At 38.4% G+C, this 22,555-nt stretch overlaps 1 protein-coding gene across 6 annotated transcripts; it reads right to left on the bottom strand.

Moving 5' to 3' along the window:
• On the bottom strand, positions 1–22,070 carry hook3 (hook microtubule-tethering protein 3). Of its 6 annotated transcripts, XR_015719299.1 has the most exons (26): positions 21,907–22,070; positions 15,172–15,257; positions 14,842–14,914; positions 14,652–14,702; positions 13,178–13,310; positions 12,986–13,053; positions 12,657–12,719; positions 11,301–11,384; positions 10,741–10,803; positions 9,269–9,432; positions 9,021–9,161; positions 8,600–8,687; positions 8,334–8,447; positions 8,085–8,195; positions 7,638–7,722; positions 7,463–7,532; positions 5,829–5,969; positions 5,382–5,469; positions 3,822–3,856; positions 3,645–3,727; positions 3,388–3,488; positions 3,173–3,277; positions 2,953–3,024; positions 2,200–2,336; positions 1,897–2,035; positions 1–648 (listed from the first exon to the last, which is right to left on the bottom strand). XR_015719299.1 is itself a non-coding variant. In XM_006788759.3 (25 exons), exons 1-25 carry the CDS (start codon positions 21,961–21,963, stop codon positions 2,023–2,025), a joined length of 2,226 nt encoding a protein of 741 aa, XP_006788822.2. In that variant the 5' UTR covers positions 21,964–22,070; the 3' UTR covers positions 1–2,022. The 6 variants fall into 6 exon arrangements, 5 of the variants coding, with proteins under 5 accessions (XP_006788822.2, XP_006788821.2, XP_087699757.1 ...); XM_006788759.3 differs by having other exon boundaries at positions 1–2,035; XM_006788758.3 differs by lacking the exon at positions 1,897–2,035.
• Between the last annotated feature and the right edge of the window lie 485 nt (positions 22,071–22,555).

The raw sequence follows: 22,555 nt of genomic DNA, 5'->3' as shown, positions 1-22,555 counted from the left end.
TTGTTATTTGCAGGTTATACCTCTCAAATATTACCCCAATCCTCGAGCCACACAAATAAACAGATTATGCAGGAATATGTCATTGAGGTATCCCTAAGCAGCCAAACAAAACCAGGTTAGACATAAATACTAGAGAACAGGCCTATTTAAACCCAAAACTTGACTGACAGATAACTTGCTTACTCCACTCCTTTTTCCTGGTTGTTTGTAACATAGGTGTAACAGACTTGATGCAGTGTGGAAGCAAACAAACAGGCATGTTTATGAAGGCTACAAGAGGGGAGGAGGAGAGAAGGAGGAGAGAATGTAACAAAGAGCATCAGGGTGAGGGGAAAGGAGTCGGAATGGTGGAAAAATTAACAGGGGAAAGGAGAGTGAAGGTTTTCTTTTCCAATCCCGTTCCTCCCCGGGCTTGTCTGGAGGTTATAATGCGTGACACCGCAGAGGGTTGTTAGTGCTCGCGCTGCTGCTAGTGGGCTGGTTATTCGCAGACTTGAGTCAATGCAAAGTCATGCAAACAGGTAGGTAGTTCATGCACGCGTGCCACAGCCTAGCCCAGCTGGGGGTCAGTGTAGGCCACATAAAGAACAGGCCAGGCTACACAAGGCTCGGGCAGGTCATTGGTGTGCCAGTCATGCAGGGACATTGCTGTTGAGGGAGGGGGAAAAAAGAAAAAAGAAAAGAAGTAATGGTCAGATGGCAGGGCTTTTTAGCCTAAAATCAACAATCTGCCCCTGATCTAACACTAAGCAAAATTATTTCAAGGTTAGTAAGTTATGATTCCTGATATGCGTTAAAACTGGAAAATGACAACGGAACAAACAATCGGTTAAACACATATTGAGAAAAGCATACCCTATTCAAGACTCCCATTTAAAGTTATATACCTGTATGTAGTTTGCATTTTAAACACCCTTTAGCAAACCTGGAAAAAAAGTGCTTTTTACTGTGACAGCAATGAGCTGATTATAGAAAGTGATATGGAACAGTCCACTCTGATGTGTGACACTGAACAGGTCTTCATGTCCACTCTGCAGATGATCCAGAAACTAAATCTCTTTCAACAGACAGTCCTCAGGTCTAAAACTCTCCAACCATCTCACCGCTAAACGTTCTGTGAATACATTATTTTGTCACGTCATATTAGGGGGGAAGGTAAACTTGACAGATTGCCAAGGTACAGACATTTATATCAAACACTATGGCACATAAGGTGTTGTCTGTCAACTCTGTAAATGCTGGTGGCTCCTTGTTCTCTTAGATACTTAAAACTAATTTACACCAGTATGTACACTAGCACAGGAAATCTATCAAGTCTTAAATTGCACCACCTGGAACAATTTCAAAACCTAAAGAAGTCTTCTTTTTTTTTTTCTTCGGGAAAAAAAAGCTACCATTCACAATTATTGCTGCACCATTACCAACAATCATGCAGTCCTATTTGAAATCACTCAATTAAATCAGTTAGAACATTTAGCAAGCAAATCAAAGATTTACACGAGACATTACATAATCCTATGCTTTGATGTATTTGCTGGTCGAGACTGTGAAATGAAACACTGACACATTAAACTAAAAGTTGCTTTTACCTCCTTAAAGCTACATCATAAAGAGTTACAATAGATGACACAGGACAGAAAAGCTGTCAAGTCCACTGCAAAAAACAAGCTGAACTTGAAAATGTTACTACAGGTAGAGATGTGCATAAATACTGCATGAACAGGTAGAGCGGTTCCTCTTATCAAAAATTACAGTAACTTGACAAGGACACACGATTCTTCTGAGCCTTGCGGTCTGGATTACCTGCATGGCACAAGTTTACTACATAGCACAGGTTCAAAAGGGTCAGTGGTAGAGAGGGAGGAAGAAAGGATGTTTGGTGTGATTGGTCAGAACCTATTAAATATGCTGAAGCCTGATAAAAGGTAGAAGTCTTGCATCATGGGCGTCAAGGTAAAATACGCTTAAGGGGAGGAGAAAAAAAAAAAGGTGCAAGATTTGGGGCAACCTTTCTTGGCATCTCTACCTCATGGATCTGATCAAGAAGGGAAAAAAAAAGAAAATCAATCGGCAGGAAATGCAGGAAAACATTTACTTCCATTAGAAATGAATGAAAACAGAATGCCTCAAAATAGGCACATTGTTCGGGGGACTTGTAAAATAGCTGGCTGCAGCATTTCGTGCCCTACTGCCATCTACCTGGCGGTAGCTGACTGGGCGTGGCCAGGATACTGGCGCCGTGTGCTGGTGGCTTGTCTCTGCCGGGCCAGGAAAGACTGACCAGAACCAGTGTTGGCGAGTCGATCTTCAGCAGCCTTCTTCTGCAAAGACATACCCTGGTAAAAGAAACAGAGGAGGAAAGCTTAAGGCCCCATTTGAAAGTCACTACAAATCAGCAACACTCCAAGTCAAAGACAGCCCTCAAGAAGGAGCACAGACTGTTAACACACATATTAAGACAGTCATTAGATTATCTGCTAGTTAGTCCACCAAGCCTGAGGTATAGGAAATTAAATTAGCTGACATTCAACATTAGTGCTGATTTAGCAGCTCATGAACAATAATACCAGCAAATGATCAGATATATAATGAGCAAACAGCCATTGACGTTATTGAATAGTCTGTGCTGCCATCTAGTGGTGACTTTCTTGGGCAAACAAAAAGGGGTGTTTACCCTCTGTGGTAGAGAAATTGTGTTATATCTGTTATCTACAGCAGAAAACATACGCAACATTTAAAAAAAGCTCCTATTATAACATTTTTGTTTTTCAATGCTTTAGTAGATGCTTTGTTCAGCTATGAATTACTTCCTGACAGTAGCTGTTTCTGTGTATTGCTATTATTACTTGCTTGGCCACAAATCTCAGCTGTATGTGCCACAGTGCATTTTAAAAAGAAGACCAATCGCCTGTATCACCAGGATTTGTTTCAGACTGTATAGGTGCTCCTCACCATATTGTACCAGGCTGACACAATCAGTTTCTCCTCGTGATCTCTTTGGCTCTTTGTCTTGTCCATTTCTTTCTGTTTGGAGGAAACATGAAGGCAAAATCAACCTTAGAGTGGAGGATGTTTCTAAAACAAATATTGGCACGTGAGTCCATCTATTACTTATTTTGACAGGCCGGACATTTTTTCAGGCACCCTAATTCCCAACTAGATGATTGATTACCTCCAGTGAATGCAACATCCTCTCCTTCTCCTGCAGCTGGTTTTTTAGGGCTTGGACTTCAGGACCTGAACCTTGGTTCTGTTTGGGGTCCAGCGTTCGGATTACCTGTGAAGGACAAATTCAGGTTATGTTTGGGGGTTTTTTTGTGTCCCATACAGCTCGCCCTACAGAAGACTATTCATTTATGGACCCTTTGCTAGTAAACATGTACTCACACTCTTGGCTTTTTCGAGGTATTTCTTGTATCGCTCCTCCATCTGTTTCATGTCTTCATCTTTTTTCTTCAAAGCCTCTTCCAGCTCCTCCACTCGTTGGACTGAGAGGGGAAACAGCATCTTAGTTTAGATTTCCTTTAAACTAACTCATACATTTTAATGTTAGTTTATGAAGAGTTACCTGTACAGCAACATTACACACAAAATGTTTTAAATGTCAGCGTGTTTTGCATATTCAGATATCACCGTAAACTCACTGCTGGTGTTGTATTTTGGCTCCATTTCATCAATGAAGGCATTTTTCTTCAGCAGTTCATTATTCAGCTCTTGTACTTTTTCCCTAAGAAAAAGAATATCACGCCTTATATCAGGTAGCTCACAATATGAAATGCAGAATTAAGTGACATGGGCAAATTAAGTTAAAACACACTCACATGTGCTCCTCATATTTCTTCTTCAAAATAGAAGACTGGAAGAAAAAGAAGAAAACAAACAAAACGGGCAAACGTGTTAGAAATCGTGGTATCAAAATTCAATCATTCCTGTACGTTGAACTGTTTTTTGGAAAAGATCATGATCCAAGATGTGGAAAGATGAAGAGATGAAGAGACCTTCAGTATAGTCAAAGTGTTGATGATACTGAGAATGTACTATTAAAGCAGGAACCTAATTTCTTTACATTTTGAATCAGCACCAGTCCCCAATTTGAAATCAAGGCAACGTGCAGCCAGTATAGACAAAACTCATTTTCAGAGTACTGAAAGATTACATGCTCTGATTGCTACAGGGAAGCTAGAGGAGAAGACAAGGACTTTGGGGTTTCTATCAGCGGAGGGGATTTAAAACTACTCACAAGAACAGAGAATATTTGCGACTTGCTACTACTCTAAAGTGTAAATGCTACATTCGGTTACACATTTTTGTTAATATAAAAATGTTATAAAAAGCTATGCAAACATCAGAACTGAAAAGTCTAAAAGCTGCAACTTGCTGAAATCACAAAGATATACTTACTATAGTCTGACAGTGGAGAACAGTTTGAAAATAACAATAATAACAAAAGAACAAAATGGCAAAAATTAAAAAGAGGTGCCAGATGTGACATATAATAATCTGACAGTTTCACATCTTTGATTCTCACATAAATGTCGCATCTGTACTTTCAATGTTATTTGAGGGAAATAGTTTTCCATTCTCTTCTTTCTGTTTGCATGATTTTATACACTGTTCTCATGATATTGAGTGAAAGGAAAGATGAGGCTGATACTGAGCTACAGTGACGGACAAGAAATTAAACCAGAAACCCCACAAAAGAAAACAAGTTTTAGATCAGTGTTAATCAGGCAGTAAAGATAAAGTTAAACATGCACGTAAACTCTCTTCCTCACATCAACCTTCCTGGGAGATGCTCCAAATCGCATTTTCTTACAAATCCCATACTAGGAACTAGTTTGAAAGAGACAAGGAACAGAGAGGAGGGCCATGAAAACATTTAGCATCAGAGGGGAGGCGGCAGGCAAATGTGTTAATAAGATGGAGAAAAATTAGAGTTGCTGAATTGCTGAGGAGCTTCTATTAATCTCGTTCACTGTCGCAATCAAGCCTCAAACACCTGTCTTTAACACGGCTAGACGTTGTCCCAAGAAAGCTAGGGTGTCTAATGCTACAGCTGAAATAATTGTAAATAAATAAAGTATATCAATAAAATGAATGAATAAAATGACATATGCGCAGAAAGGGGAATGCAAAAGCTGTTAGAAGTTGTTAATGTTTACAGTGCATTGAGGTAAGCAGAAGAATCAAAAAGGCTGATGTTGTGAAAAAAATGTTCGTTGCCTTTTTCACTATTGCACATGACTTTCCAGGACCTTAAGCCATCAGTAGAAACAGAGCACTCTCTGAAGTGTAGTTTGATTGCTTTCTGTGTTTACTGCCACCAGTAAACTGGTGCTGGAATTGCACACAGTACAGTATGAGTACAAGCATTTACTTACATCATCTACTTTTGAACCCTGTTCTTGAAGATTCTTCTGTAGCTCCTCTACCTGACTCTGTTCCTCCATCAAGCGTTGATTTATCAACCTAGACAACAAGTACAAAGTTTCACGACAGTGTTGTTATTTTCAACAAATCAATGACCAAACTGCAAAATAAACTGTTGTAGATCCAATATTAGAAGGAGATTTTTAGCTGATAAGTCATTCACTGAAATACAACAAAGACAAGAACATCTGTGTGGAGAAGTAAAGGCGAGAATGACCCACATTCCAGCACACAAGTGAAAATGTGGCTCAATATTAATATGAACAGACCAAAAGGAAGAACAATATTATTGTTTGCTCTTCTCAGATTCTATATCAGTGAGACACTGGGTTCAGTAATAGGTGATTTCCTGTTAATACCAATAAGCCAATACCAATGTCTTTGTGCTCGATGCCAACCTGTTCTCTGTCTCCAGTTCATTTTTTCTCCTGTTGGCATCCTCGAGTAGACTCTGCAGCAGTGCGATCTTCTCATTGTCTGATCCCTCCTGAGCCAGTTTCAGCATCTTGTTTTCATGCTGAAGACGGATCACGTGTTCTCTAGAAACACAGAAGCATCAAGAGCGTTAAACTCAAGTAACAACCATACTTGTTTTATACCACAGTCTCAAAAATGCTTCAGAATATTAATCTAAATGATGAACTTAAAATTTACAATATTTTATGTTATTTACTTTTTGTATCATCTCATGTTAGTATAGGGGACAACGTGCAGAAAGGGAAACCTCAACCACAACAGGAAGAGGGCTCACTTTGAAATGGTGTACTCCTGTGTACGGAAACATACACAAAAGCAAGCTCAGGTCAAGTAGTGAGTGTAAGTGAGATATTCACTTCAGCGTAACTAATCACTGTAGTGAATCACCTTATTACAACACTGTCTGCTTAATGAATTATACCTATGGCTGCTCCGTTTTAGTGTTTCTGACAGTGTTACAGCAGTGGGTTAAATCTGACAAATTCCACACTTGAGTCAAAAATGTTATCTACACAAATTTGGTTGGATATACCCTGTATTTAATACAGCAGGAGATAAAGCTTGAGGCCAGCCTTGTCTTGGGCTCTAGTGTGACAGACAGCCAAATGAATATAAAGCACCTGAGAGCCTTACATTCAGCTAATCACCGAAACAGCAGGATGGCTAGGAAGCTTTGTGTCAAGCCCTGTTTTTAGGGCATGGCACATGAATCCATTCCAACTGAAGAACTGACTGTTTCCAAAAAATTTATTACTGACTACAGGTACTGACTACGACTTTCAGGTGAGGTGCAGTTGGCTGAGGGACTGAATTTTCAGCTGCGAGTACGACTCACTGTTTTACAGTTCAGATTAAATTAACAAGCAACAGGTGCCTCTTATAAAAGCAGCATGTTGATACTGAAAAGTCACCAAAAGACATCAACTGGAACAAAAAGTCATTAGTCATTCACAAAACAACATGTTTTCATCATTTACCTTTACAGTAAATGAACTGCCTGGATGGGGTTAACCTTCCCTCTCCCTGAAAGTAGCTTTTAGAAGATTTGTATACAAATCCACATTTTTCCTGGGTTCACAAGTACTGAATAAAAATTTAAGCATATTATCCAGCCAACAGAAAATCCAGCTGTCCTGGAAAGCTGCTGGCAGTCTGATGTAACTCACACTCAATTATTACATAACGCTCTACAGGGTTTTTAAGTGAAACCCATCCACCATATAACAGCAGAGAAAGCCTTGAAGCGGGCTTGAAACTATCTGGTTGTAAAATAAATTACACTAGAGACATATTTTACTATCCAAAATTTAGGAATCAAGCCTTAAAAAGCAAATTTATTTTACCAGAGCATTACTTATATTCTTTTTGCATAGTTTGCTGTTGTATTTGTTACTCAATCATTCGTTTTTTGTTCTTTTTTATTTTAAAAAACTAACTTCTAGGATGATCTAATATCATTATTGGATCTGTCCATCATATTCTTCTCTTTCATTTAAAATAATCAAACTGGCGCAAAAACATATGGGATAAAACATATATATACACACACACATACCGCATCTCTGGAGTTGTGATCTCAGCAGCCAGTGAATCAGAACCATCGTTGCTACCCAATGGGAATAAACCTTTAAATGCAGATATTCGTTGTAAATAAGATGAGCAAGAATTCATTAAACTTATAAGAGGCAAAGCTACACCTATTATATTTCAGGACAAAGACATTTCTTCACCTGATGTGAACTGTCCCTCTTGAGCTTGAACACAGTGTAGTTCCTCAATAGTTTCCTTCAATGAATCTCTCTCACTTCGCATACGCTATAAAGAGACAAAGAGTCAAACGTGTGAATGAGCAAGACAGACAGAAGGTCAAACAGCCAAAGTGCAGGATCTGGAATCAACATCAGTGTGCTTAGTAGTAAAACATTTCCAGTAAAATACTTTCCAGACAGCTGGGCGCAAGTACCAGTTATCAAGAGCCTTTGGTCAAAATTTCCTCTCATGCTAAGTTACAAGGTTTGGCTTTTCTAGCTGTAACAAATTTGATTTCATCTAAAAAGAAAAACAGGTCTGAAAGAACAGTAAAGTGGCATATTTCATAAAAACAAAACAAACAAAACATTAAAGTAATTCTTTTGTATTTCATCAGTCCTAATTATAGTCACATTAAATATACGTACATCTTTTTCTTTTTGTAAAGAATCAACTTTCTCTTTGAGGCGTTTATACTCAAACTCCATCTTGTCCGCCTTTTTAGACTCCTCTGACAGTCTGTTCTGAAGTTCAACCACCTGTGAAGAGAGATGACAGTTCAAAAGAAGACCTGATCGCTAAAAAATGATTACACAAGCATGAAAATTGTAAAACAGAATTGGATTACAGTACTAAGACTGGGAAAATGTAAAAGGTATTTATTTAGGAACAGGTACCTGTCTCTTGTATGTCTCCAACTGGGCTTTGGCAGCATTCGCCTTTCGTAGCTCTTCCTCTAAGCCAACATTACCCTGCATTAAAGCTGTGGTTTTCTCTTCCATAAGCTTGTTCTGGAAAATACGGATATAAATATTTTAGACTGAAAGTCATGTTTCACAATCTGATTTACACGTTTTCAAGAACTACAGTGTTAACACTCATGAGAATAAAAGCTGTATTAAAGTTGCTGTGCGTGCGTGCATGTGTGAGAGAGAGATTGTACTTGTCTTCTGAGCAGTCCCATGTCCTCCAGTTTCTTCTTGTAGTGTTCCACGGTGCCCTCCAGTTTTGACACCTTGTCAGATGAGTGCCTGCGAGGAAAACAACAAGCAGTTTTATTTTCACCACTGTCATACTGATCCTGCTGATTTCCACACTGGATTAGTTAAAGTTTAGTTTATGGACAGATAACAAGCTGTAAAGCTAAAAGTTTTTTAAGCCATAGTGTTTTCTTGGCTCTTTTATTTTCTGTCTTTAGGCCAATACATCTACTAATGAATGAATGCTAAAATTAAAACTTGTGCTTCACAGCACCTTAGCTAGAATTACTACAAACAACAAATCTCCTATCTTATTAGTTTTTTAGTTTGTTTTAATTTAATAATTTTAATATGTTAAGGGTTCGTTTTGCATCCTCACAATACCTGAGGACATCGATCTCATCTTTTAGAGACTGGGCCTCATCAGCCAGTGATGTAAGGTCTTCATTCTGGGACTTCACATCCAAAAGTTCTTTTTCCAGCTCCTCACAACGGATCCGGTAATCATCTTTTGCTGCCTCCAACCTAGAGGGAATTAGAAACAAGTGTCATTGAGCCTGCAGATTTTGGGCATTAATCAATTCAACCCTGACTTGTTGAAATTCCTTTTCACGTTGCATGCAAATCGAGACCTGAAGGTTTCTTCCTGTAGCTGCTCCAGTTGCGTCTGCAGCTGAAGATGTCTGCGTCCAGCAGGGCTGTTTATATCCTCTATGGAGTCAGACTGGTTAAGTCTCTCCATTAAGACCTGGTTTTCTGCTAGCAAACTGCTCTTCTCCTCTTGCAGGGCTGCCACCTGGAGAAAGGGAAGTGTTGAAGAAAAGGCCAAATAATGGGATACACGAAATCATGAGTGAAATGAGAGGAATGGGATAAGAAAAGGTAAAAAAAAAAATGGGACAGCGTGGAGAAAAGAAGGATTAACAGGAACACAAAAGGTGTGGAAATGATTGGATTGAAGGGATTTTAAACACATGAAAAGAAGAGATGCAGAAGGGAAACAAGTTAGAGATGATTTATAACTTTCACAGTGTAGGTAAAATTTGCTTGTTTCCTTTACAGCATCCAGGTCCATTAGTTTAACAAAGACACACCAAACACACCTTAATAAGGCAAATCAATTAACTCCAACATGGCAGAGAGGGCTACATGGTTGGTGTTTTCTCAGTGTGATGGGCAAAGCAAAGCAAAAGCTAGGTGCTGCTGCATTTTAATGTAAACAGTAAAAATGAGCTATATTGATATAATTTGTTGAGAGAAAATACAAACCTTTTTTTAAAAAAAAATGAATATAGGGATTTTTATTAATTTGCCTGGATCAAGTCTATAAACATGACTTAAAACACTGGAAAATAATTTAATCCTTCTGGGACTTTAGGAAAGTTATCTAGTGAATCTATTTTCTCTTTTTTTATTTTATTTAAAACAAATATGGTGTGACTCACTCTCTCTTCTAAAAAGCTTAACAAAATTCCTACGAAGACTGTTGTGAATGTGAAGCAGGGGAACTTTCCCTTGTGAAAATTCCCTTATGGCAACAAAACTGTATCACATCAAAGATGCAAACCAGACAGCTCAAAAAGCAGGAAACAGGGTGGAAATCAGCTGCAATTAATTCCAAAACCAGCTCACAGGTTCCTCAAAAGATACCAAGTGCCTTCGGGTACAGGCTTAATAATTTTGCTGACTGCTTGCTGATCAGAGTTATGCAACCAAAAAAATAAATAAAATAAAAATTTGAAGACTGCATATGTTTAAACAGTGATGAACGCATTCTTCCAATAAGTGACTCATTTCTGAATTCATGAATTCTGAATTTATGAAATGTTAAACTATTTCCCTCGCTTTCTACTATTGCTGTGGAAAAGCATGGGACACACCAAGGTAAAAGAAAGCCACATCTGACACAGCCAGACCAAACTGCAGTTGTGCCTGGTGTGCTCCAACAGGACAATGTGTACAGTTGCACAAATGCTTGTGCACAAATGTGTACACATACATGCACACAGAATTTGGAAAAGGGGAACCTGTTGCAAGCAGGCTAAAGAAAAATCACACACCATGAACATAAGAAAGAAACAAAGAAAATAAAGTTTGGATTTACCCTCTCTTCTAGCTCATTAAAGTCTAACCTCAGTCTATCACGCTCCTCTTGGGCACGGAGAGCCTTTAAACCAAGGCAAACAGTATTGAAAGAGTAAAGAGGAAAGATAAGAGGAAACTGATTCAACACAAGTGGAGAGCAAGTATCCCTTTAAATTACAGCTCCACTTTTTGGCAACAACTGCAATTAACAGAAAAAAGCATCTCAGTCTTTCATTTACAGAGAAGATTTTGGTCTGGTGGGTCTGATCGCCAATTTGGCAAGGAAGTTATTAAATGGGACATGCCAATCAGTAGCAACGGATTCAACAATTTTGATGACATCAATCCAAAAATGGAGCTGCTTTTAAAGTGTAACTAAAAATATCTGTAAACTATATTATGAAGTATGACACTTATGTAACAAATGAGTTAGAGCAGAAAAAGTAAGAATAAAAAGTTGCCAAGTTGTTCACAACCTTATTGTAATAGCTTGTAGTGGAGTGTAGTGGCAGAGTAAATGTACACGGTGCTAGCCGTGAAGAGCCTAAAACCACTGGGCGTTATTCATACAAAACCAACCTGCAAGTCAAGCTCGCGACACCTCTGGGCAATCTCTTCCTTGGTAGCCAAAGCATCATTCAGCTCCTCAACTGTCTTCTTCAGCTGAAAACAGATTAAGCATAAATCAAGAACTGTTGCTCCTCAAAATGTTTTATGTAGTACACTTAATAAAAAAAAGGAAAACAATTCTATGCAGATTTGTCAAAAGTGAAGTACATCCTTACTGTTTTCATATAAATTAAGAGGGTAAGTAGCAGTCAGGTGCTGCTAATCAGTGGATTTACTGATCAAAAAAAACAAACAAACAAAGAGAAAAAAAACAAACATTTTTAATTCAATCTAATCCAATAGCAAAGAAGAAGGTTTATAGAAAGACTCTGAAATCATCCACGTGAACAATATAAAGGCAGTAAAACTACACACAACAATAAAAACATTGTTGTTTTTATTGTTTTTATTAAATCTACATCCAAAAGATACCAAGTACACAAAATCATAAGACATAATCCTCCAAAAAAATCCCCCCCAAAACAAACAAAAATCCAGGTAAATAAGAGAGACATAAAACTAAAGAACGCTATTGCACAGGTAATAAAAAAGTTTAGATCCTATGACATCTTACTCGTGTTCTTCTCCGTCTGCAGCCTGAAGGAAGTGGTTCAAATTCTCTGAAGGGGATGAATCTGGCTCAGCACAATAGCTCAAGGCCTTTCACACTACCTGCTGCTCATATACAGCAGGGAGTAGTCTGTGGGAAAACTATTATTTTGCTGGCTACCCTCACAACTTTGTTCAAGCCTATGCTGTTCTTCGCTCTAACATGATTATGAGAAAAAGTTCATAGAAAAAGACTGAACAAGTATACAAGTATGGATAGTTTTGATGGGTTGCCAGGATTTTTTTCCCACTAAAACCAACATAGAAATAAGACTTGGGTTTGCAAAGCTACATCTGAGCAAAGCACAAGAGCTCTGGAAAAGAGCAGATCTTTGGACAGACGACAGACGAGACCAAACCGGAGATGTTTGGTGACAATGCACAGGAAAAACCAAACACAGCCTATCAGCGCATCTACCATCTGTCAGCCATATCCTGTGGCTGACAGATGGTATGAAGCACCTTATAGTAATTGAGTGGATCATGAACTGATCTGTATACCAAAGTATTGTAGAGTCAAATGTGAGGCCATCTGTCTGACAGCATGGCCAAAATTGGGTCATCCAACAGACCTATTATCCCAAGCACAGCAGCAAATTTACAAGAGAATAGCTGAAAAAGTAACGATCACGCTGTTGCAATGACGGAGTCAAAGTCTAGATCTCAACCTGAGTGAAATGCTGCATAGGATCTTGTCAAAGCTTGAAATCTACATACCTGTCTGTCCAGATCCACATATGAGTCAGTTCCTCCTGTAGCTGGAGTCTCTTTAGTCATCAGCTACAGATACAAACAAAAATGATTAGAAGTGCAAACAACACTAGCGATGGATACCATTAGTTTTATTGGTATCAATATTACTATTTATCATCAGTATTATTCCTGAATCGAATAGGTTTCAAATTTATAATTAACAGTACCAGTGACCAGAGTGTGTTTTTTATCCATAAAAATGTGACCAGTTAGCTGTTGATCACTAAAAAGCAAGAATCAAAGATTCTTACTTTCATTTATTAGTTATTATATGCACATAGATAACAAGGTACCTCTTGGATGGCAGTCATGACAACATGCTGCACTGATTCTTCCATCACCATTATGGTTTTGATGTATTCTAGGGATTAGAGAGAAAACCAAAATTATGTAGTATAAAGTATAAAGTAGAACATAACTTTCTGAATCAGTGGGTAAAGCAGGGAGACAACACAGGACATTGGCCTCTTAAATCCAATATTCACCTTGTTTCTGTTCACAGGTGACAGCGCAGCCCAATATAAGTTGTAACATCCTTCCAAGCTCAGCTGCATCAGAGTGTTCTCCAATAAGATTAACATCAGGTAGTGGGAAGTCATTAATATCCTGGCCTAAGACCTAGAGACAAGGATAAAATATGTAAGGGCTATACATTGTATTGGTTTGTATTTATTTATCAGGGGCAATGCACAAGAACATGAATCTCCTAAGAGAAGAGATGCATTGTACCAGATTTACATCAGTTACTAGATCATTTCTATCCACAGTCACTGGGGAGATCAAGCAATAAACACAAATACACAAAATCACGTAAGCAAGGAAAAATTATCCTAACACAAATTCAACTGGTAGTTCCTTCAATAAAACACAGACTGTAACACAGCACCAAATCCCATATAACAATTACTGTCACACATAAACACAAATAGATCAAGAGGATAAAAGAGAATCCCCCTTTTAACATCACATGAGAAAGAGTGGGAATAAACAGTAGTTCAATGAGCTTATTCCACTTCCTGCCAGCTTTAAACAAAAAGGCAGATTGGAACAAAGCAGAGTTCCTTCTAGGAACTTCACAGTCCCCTCGAGTTGTGAGCTCCAAGCTCTGGTTGTGTGTTCTGGGGGGTGGCGCACAATATTATGTACAATTTAAAAAAGTGAGTTGTACGTCTGCATTTTTAATTTTATTTTACATATTATATACACACATATACAGTGTATTGGGGTTTAGTCCATCTGGCAACCAGGTGAGTGAAAGAAATAGTATTCACTGACTAGTTGCAAGTCATTGCTGGAAGTTGACTGTAGTTGCTGGGAAAACGATTGCTAGAGTCCCAGGCACATAGGCCTGTGTAACCTGTCGCAAGGGAAAAATGTGTATTCCTCAACCAGATGGCAATACCGCCTTGTGATTGTTTTGGTCACTACTATATTGTTGCGTTTATAGTTTGATTAGAAGTGATGGACTTGTCTACAAACTCTTGCCAGCTACTCTCCGAGCTGTTAAACTGTCAAAAGTGAAACAAACCAGAAATGATGAAGGTCTTTTTACAAAGTAAAAGTTGTGCCTCAGTGCTGCAGACAACATGTTTCAAAGGGCACAACTTTTACTTTCAAGTCGAATGGTCTCCATTTCCAGTAGGTATCACACTTTATGAAGTTATCCTACCCCTCAGCTAGAATAACACGACAGATAACCTGAAAAGTAAACGCGATTAACTACAGACCACCGTGGCAACGTCTTAGCAACCTAGCAATCGGTATCACATCCAATAAAACAGAAAATTTTAAACGATAAAATCACATCAGAAACCTCAAGAACAACTGGATTATTATGACTTGTGATGACTTAAGTTGACTGGAGTGCAGTAGACAATCACTTCTCCTCTACAAGAATGTCTGGATGTCAAGTACTGAAAGTTCATTTTAAAATCATTATAGTAATGTTAATACTCTTACCTCCTGGATATAGTCTAGGATGCCTTTCAAGATTTTCTTTAGATTGCTGATCTGTAAAAGAGAAGAACGTATATTATTAGTAAAATTCAGGTTTAATCAGCAAATACTGATAAAAAAAAAGAGACCATTTGACAAAGCTCATGTCATGCACACTTTGCTATTATTGAAATCAAGAGTAAGTGATGTTTACCTTTAACCTCCAGTTGTCTCCAACGTCTGGCTTGATTCTGCTAATCCAAGCATCACTAAAATACACTACATCTCTAGAAATTTCAGACAAACAGACAAAAAACAAAATAAAACAATGCAAAGTGGGCTTTGGTAAAAGTAAAAAAAAGCATACCAAATGAAATGACTGTTTTTTTTTTATTCATTTGTGGACTATGGATTTAATATAACTTTATAGAGATTAAACTGTATTTGTTTACCTAAACTTTACAATGATGTAATAAGATTAATCAAAAACTGTTTAGAAACATTGCATTTTCTTTCTACGCAAACATTAACAGTAACTACTTACATTTTCTGTAGAACTTGTGCCATGACAACACCACTTGTCAGGTCTTCTACAGTCTTGCATGGAGCCTCTACTCCAAATGTCTGGATCTGAAATAAGTAAACAAAGTGCTGGTTACAGAACTAAACTATACAATTAAACAGGAGTAACCAGTGTGTTGAAAACAGTATAACATGTTTGAAACACTAGAAAAAGCCTATTATAAGATTAAACGCCCTATTTTAGGGAATCCCTTGCTCACAATCATACTGTCACGGCTGTATGCTGGCCAGTGTCATCACACACTTATCTGCTGTCCACTGAGCAGATCCACCGTAAGCATTGCAAATTTTATAATGGTGTCTTTTAATAACTCTCAATCATCCACAGTACTAACAAGAACTCACAGTTATTGCTCTTGTGGACTTCACTTGTCATTCTGCTCAATTTCTATTATATCATTATTTCATTATGTCCCTTCTAACTATTTCACATGTCTTCTATTCCTACCCTCCACATTTTTCTGTAGCATACCCCTCAGGCAGAAAGTCTGTTGCCCAGAAAGAAGTGATATCAGTCTGCATGCCAACTTCACAAGAGCCAAAGGAAGAAGATACACTAAGAAAAGGGATGAAAAACCTAGTTAAAATCCTGTTTGTACATAATTCTGTCTCTCTCACTTTCTATTATATAGTATAGCATATAGTACATAATGCAAGACCTCTATTAAAAGTAAAAGCCAACCAGCTGTCCACATATTTTGCTCATCAACAACGACACAGGTTAGTGAGGTTTGTTTCTTGCGTCAATCTATTTTTCTGTGAGTGACATAACAAACTGAATGAATGACACAGAGGTACCAAAAAGACACCAGCAACTTTGTCCCGGTTCTACCTGCTTGTCTCTGTGAGTGTCATCATTTTAATTCATGTCTAGTACGTTTTCCCGCCCTGCTTTGTTATGCCAGGGTTGAAACTGAAAAGGCTGAACTGAATACATGTTTATCTTGCTGCAAGTCTGAGAGACTGACTGGACCAAGACTTTTACAAGTGTTTGCTGTCACTACCGAGTTTTAACATTTATTTAAAATTGAGTGTTTTATCTTTTTTTTTTAAACAAGATTAAAAATGAAAAATGAATTCACTATTCTACACACACACACACACACTTATTGATAAGTGGAAGAAACTGGATGGATGGATGAATTAACTGTACTAAACTAATTTGATTTCTAACTATTTTAACAGTTTCACACCAATTTATATTTTAAGTTAACAATTTAAGTCTGGGACCATGGGAAGTGTGTTATTATGTCACAGAAAAGCAACTAACAGCACTATTTCATCATTAGGAAAGAACAAGATTAGTAAACAAGAAGACACTTGACACTGTGCACCTTAGAAGGACACAGCTCGTGTGGTGTGAGGGCAGCATGACATTGCAGTAACATCTATCTACAAGGAAAGCTTTTAGACTACAGTTGTATTTAGGCTGGACATGAAAGGTAACGCTACAGTTTATATGCAAATTTTGAGACTTTTCCGCTTGTCTTTTTTTTTTTTTTTTGCACTGTAATTACATTGGGGGGCCAATTAGCTGCAAAACTTTATCTATCACTGCTTTCAAAATAAGCGATTTGTCAAATAGTCCTAGGCAGGAGGAACTGAAAGCCAGACACTGGCCAGGAGCCAACACAAAAGAGAACCTAAACAATAGTCGTGATTATGTAACACCAATTACTAGGAAAAAGGCAGAGAAACTTCACCTGATTACCCACACCCACAGTTTTCACTCCATCTACCAGCTCACTTAAACTCTTTTGCCAGCTTTAAAGTACAGGATACAGTTACTTACTAACTTCCTATGTTTGATGCAACTGGGATAGACAATAATAGCAAGACTTGCCTCTTAAAACATTTGCTAAAGTAGCAATAAAATCATAAATCTGTAGCTTTTAAATGTGTTAGCTTTTTTAGACAGTATTAAAAATATGTTACTAAAATACGAGCACGACAACAACACAAATCCCTTTTCTTTTGAACAGCCACTGAGTTAAGAGGAACTGAGACAAGACAAACATCTAAGTAGAAATGGCTGCATGGATCCCTATTGTTATGAACTTAGTACTGCACAACAGCAATATTTGGTCTGCATCATTTCCTTTTGCAGGAAAGGCAGACAAGGAAAGAAAATAAAGGATGAGCCAGCCCTGCAAAAACCACACTGACCACTAACAAACGTGACACTATGCCGGGCAGTCCTTAGCTGACAACACGCTGTGAGAGTTGTACAAAAGAAATGAATTCACAGCCCCTGACACGCAATGGGCTTTTGTGCTTGATTTAACGTATTACCTCAAGTCATCTTAAATCAATCATCTACTTTTCCACTTTACTGACTGATAAAATTTTCCTTTCATTTTTGTGTGGCTGTAGCTTGAAAAAGATCCTACACTATTCTTTCTAAACAATAGTGGCTTTCATGGTAATGTGAGCTTGACAGCTTTAGCTGTATGTCTCACTGTCCAAACCAGCGCAATACATACAGTAACACTATATAACAAAGCTGGAAAGGAATGCATGCTCATGTGATTTCTAATAAAAGCCAAAGCTGACCAGTGCAGGTGGGTTGCTTTATGTGCAGGTGTAGGACATTGTGCAGTTGTTGATCAGGCACAAATCTAAAAACAATTAACCCAGCAATTACATCAGTCACAAAAGGCCAATCAGCCTTCAATCAAACCTAATGTTTATCGCCAATATGCTGGATTACATCACTGAATATAAAAAATATGATTTCATTTTATATCCATCCTCTTTATAGTCTCTACGTGTATGTGAATCAACAGCTAAATACATGCAATCGGTAGTTACAGAGGACTAAATCTAGTTAGTATTTACTATGTTTTGGTAAATACTGTCTTGGAAAGAAAACTTCGGTGATAGACCTTTGTGTTGCCTCGACTAAAGGGCAACAGAATATGAGCCCCAGTGTAAAATATTATATATAATATTTTATATTTTATAATATAAGCCTAATTCAAACTTTATTGATTTCAGATGGGATGTCAACTTTTGAGATAGCGCTAGGCTACTAAATGTCCTCTGAATGACATCATCAGCTCATGTTCCAATCAGCTTATTTTAATTAAACTAATCGTGGAACCCTGAAGCACTCGTCAAAGAGCAAAACTAGGCTAATAAATGTCCTCTTAATTATCAGGATCACCTTCCATTCAGCTTGTTACGATTATACTAATCAAGAAGCCTTGAAGCACTTACCAGAGAGCAAAACAAGGCCAACAACCACTTCAGCATCTACTGGAATAGTACCGTCTGCGCACCCTGGATTCTTATGAAAAACTGCTTCGACAGCTACCCTTTTGTCCTGCTCAAGGCAACTTTCCTTAAACAGTTTAAACATAAATGTGAACATGTACCAGTACCTACAACACCTGCACAATCTCGATTCCACTACTGTTAAGAGTTTTTAAGTTATTTCTTCATTTTACTACACGCTGGGCAAGTGGGAAGCGGTCCAAATATACCTTGTAGATATCCACTATAGTCCCTAACCTATGTTTAAAACCAAACTCTGGTTTGTTTTCCCCCTTGGTGTGGTTCACTTTTATAGATTGTGAACACAATAATCGCACGCAGGTGTGGACAAAAACAACCAATTCGAGACCCTTTGAAGATGTTGGTCTCAGTGCGGCTCCAAATGAACTACAGAGCAGTTTCTTTATAGATGTGCAAAGGTCTGTATGAGCTAGCAATTAGCCGTGAAAAACCCCCAGAAATTTTCCATGTTCTCCAAATGTCCATAACACAGCACCTTCTTGCTGTAGTTTACTTTTATTGCTCCTTCCGCAGATCCATCTGGCCAATAAGCGGAGTGAAAATTCTCATGTGATTTGTAGTGAGGAATTTTGCGTCGCTTGGAGCGCACTTGGATTTTTCTCTGCGTTAAAAGAAACCAGGCAAAAGCGACATGTTTACTAGCTCATTAACTGATACAAACTATAGTTATGAAAAAAGTATCGGGTAAACTGAGGTATTTGGAGGTTCTAATTTTGCTCAGGTTCAGCTCACGAGTCAGCAGTGTATTAAAAGGGTCGATCAGGAACTTCGCATTATATCTACCACAAACATTTTTGGCCATCACAGATAATTCTTGCATTAATAAGAACACATTGACTGACAGTATAGACCATAAAGGGTCACTGAACCAAAACAATGCTTCATCAAGATGTGTTTCATAAGCCACTGCAACACGTAAACTTGATTTCATATGTACTTTTGGAAATGAGCGTGTAGTGAAAAGTAAAAACTCAGCTAGTCAACCAAAAACAATAAACAATTATATTATTATAAATGTCAGCTGTAGTACATAAGTTGGTGGTAACACATGGGGTGGACTGAGACCCAACAGGAAATCCACACCTAAAAGTTTGCAGAAACAGCTGGGTCAGGACATGCTCAGCTGTGGAGAACGTGTGCACGACTAAATAAAGTTTAGAATGTAAGCGATCACGTATTAAGAGGCTGGATTAGCCTTATTCAAATCTGCAGCGCATCAAAACCCTAAAGCACAACATTGATAAATACACCAGACTAACCATCTTCTGTGTGTTTTCTCAGATTTAATGGTAAATGGCTGATTCTCATATAGGGCTTTCTACTCAAGCATTCTGGCCTTATACAACATGTCTCATTCACACAATAACTTCTCTCTATATCTAAGTGCTGCACATTCACACTCTGATACATGCATTAAGAATAACTCTGGGTTCAGTATCTTTCCCAAAGACACTCTGCCACGCAGACTGGAGCAAAAAAGATCAAACCACCAACCTTCCAGTTAGTAGATGACCTGCTCCACCTGCTGTGATACCCAACCTTCCCAAGGGCAAATTAATGAAAAACAACAAAAACATTAAATCCTGTGGCTTTTATTTATTAATTCTTTTTAAACACCCAGTAATTTCATATAGTGGCAGTAAAAGTACATGATGTGTATTTTCCAGTCATGTGCAACCCTATATATTTAAAGTATGAGTTGAGAAATATCACTATATACTAAATATCTAGTTATTTTTTTCATTAACAGTCTGGATAATCACCAAAGCTACACACACTCACATGTAGCATGCAGTGGGAGATAATCACATGTGTTCTCACTCCTGGAAATATTCCACTTGTTTTAGCTGTGGGCGCTTGCAAGGCGGACCATTCAGCAGGAAGGATACATGAAGCTGAATGGCTCACCGTGAATTTAAAGGATAATTGCCTGCATTGCTCTTCATGCAAACACAATTGGATATTATAGACTTTAAACTAGAAAGCTGGGAAGGTAAATAGTGTTTCTCCAAACAAATCTAGTATTTACAAAGTCATTAAATAGTACTTGCAAATTTAATTTGCAAGTACTAAAGAACATGCATGAAAATCAGCTATGCTTGATCTTAATGCTGCACTAATCTAAAACAGTAACACTCGTCTCGTTTTAGTCCTGATTAGTCATTGATGTATCTTCACTGTTAATAGGCATGTAAGGTATGTGAGGTATGTTTGCCAGATCCATTATCACTATAACAAAGGTTTACTGGGCCTTTTCACAAAGGGGAATCAATTATTTTATGCTATGTGTGTAAAACTAATCTGTGGGGTCATCTACTGCTCTTCTTGACACATCTTCAGTGAAGTTTCTGGAATCGCTGGATGTTTTATGGCTTCAAGTATCTCACAACAACCTCCAGGTGACCCAAGTGAACCTGCTCAGAAACCAGCTTGTGTGCAGATATGCTGACATTAGAGAAGCAGGGTAGCGTGCATGAACTCGGCTCCAATATAACCAACACCAGATGGATGTTTCCATTATACAATTCTGACATTTCTACCACTAGAGTATTGTGACAACATATAATTTTTCCATGCAGAGTTTTCATAACGTTCCATCCAGTCACATGTCTGAGCAGCACTTTATTAACCTTAAGGTCACTGGTTTAACATCAGCAATCGTCACGTCATACTATGGTAAATGAGGATGTGACAGCTTTCCAAGTACAACGTGTTATGCCTTTTCTAGAAACCCAGTGTTGGGAGACCTCATTGATCAATGTAAACATATACCAGTCTGCAGCACGTGACTCTACAGTCCGACGCCTTTAGCTTAAATCCCTGTTTTCAGCCTCTGAGCATCAACAATATGGGGTAATGTCTGGTTAAAAATCCAAGCCCAAGAAGTTATTTAGCATTAACATTTTATTCAGAAGAAGGAATGAGGAAGAAAGGCGAACATAATAATATGCTACACTGAACAACGATGACAGGAATTTAACCCCAAAGCAGACGCCGAGCGTTTATCCTCATACCATAAGAAAAGAAAAAAAAAGGCTTGACCAAAAGAAGCTTTAAATCATAACAAGGCCAATGCGGTTTGACACAGCACTCGGTAGGGATTTAGTAAACGAAAGCTCAAATAACGTTAGATAAAAGCCCGATTACACAGCGCATGAATCAAAAATCAATAGTTATGCCATGGTATGTGGTGTGCTGGCGGCTAGCAACCAACACATCAGCAGCTAAACACAGCAAACAGCTGGCCTGCATACGTAACCACTGTGAGGCGAGTCATTTTCCTCTAGCCAGCTAACGTTACTCCCGTTAGCTCATCGAGCTACCATTAGCCTAGCTAGCGTCGCCGGGGCGCCGGAGAACCGTCTGTCAGCGGAAAAACAACTATAACTCGATTACTTACCCATGTTAAGAGGCTTTCACACACTTCCATACGATCCAAAGACTCTGATGTACTCATCGTGATCTAACGTAGACCGACTTTACGTGGCGAAGAGAGCCTGAACTTGATAGTCAGCTTCATACACTCCCGAGATGTCTCTGGCTCTCTGGGTGTCTCACAATCCGTCCGCCAATGGTCGGGTTCGCTGGTTCGCTAGTCCGGCGTCTACCAGAGGCGGGCTGTGTGGGCGGAGTTTATAGTTCGTTTTAAAGGGCAGTTCTCACTTTGAATGTACTGTCAGGTATTAATTACAGGAAAAGCTAGTCCACAACCAATTATTATTTCAAAAGAATCCTAACCTGCTCTGCCTTTCATGTGTGCCAGTTTAGCTGATTTAGCCTTTGCTTGAAAACTAGCACAAAACAAGCACCAAATTAAACATTCATCTATTTATTGTTCTAAAATATGTAGACACAATCACAGGCAAAAAAACAAAACAATCCAAGGAAATTACTTTTTTTTTCTGGCAAGCAAAACGGAAGCAGCGCATAAGCTTGGGGAGACATACAGCTGACTCAGTGCTGCGTAAAAGCATAAGTCTAAATGCTTATAGAGAGCACCAGAGGGTACTTCTCACAGTGAGACACCCAGTGAGGTTTAAAAGAAAACT

Source organism: Neolamprologus brichardi, chromosome 7 (genome assembly GCF_056152115.1).
Source record: "Neolamprologus brichardi isolate AB-2024 chromosome 7, ASM5615211v1, whole genome shotgun sequence".
NCBI lineage: Eukaryota > Metazoa > Chordata > Actinopteri > Cichliformes > Cichlidae > Neolamprologus > Neolamprologus brichardi.
Note: the sequence above shows the minus strand (reverse complement) of the source record. Positions and strands in the feature narration are given on the sequence as shown.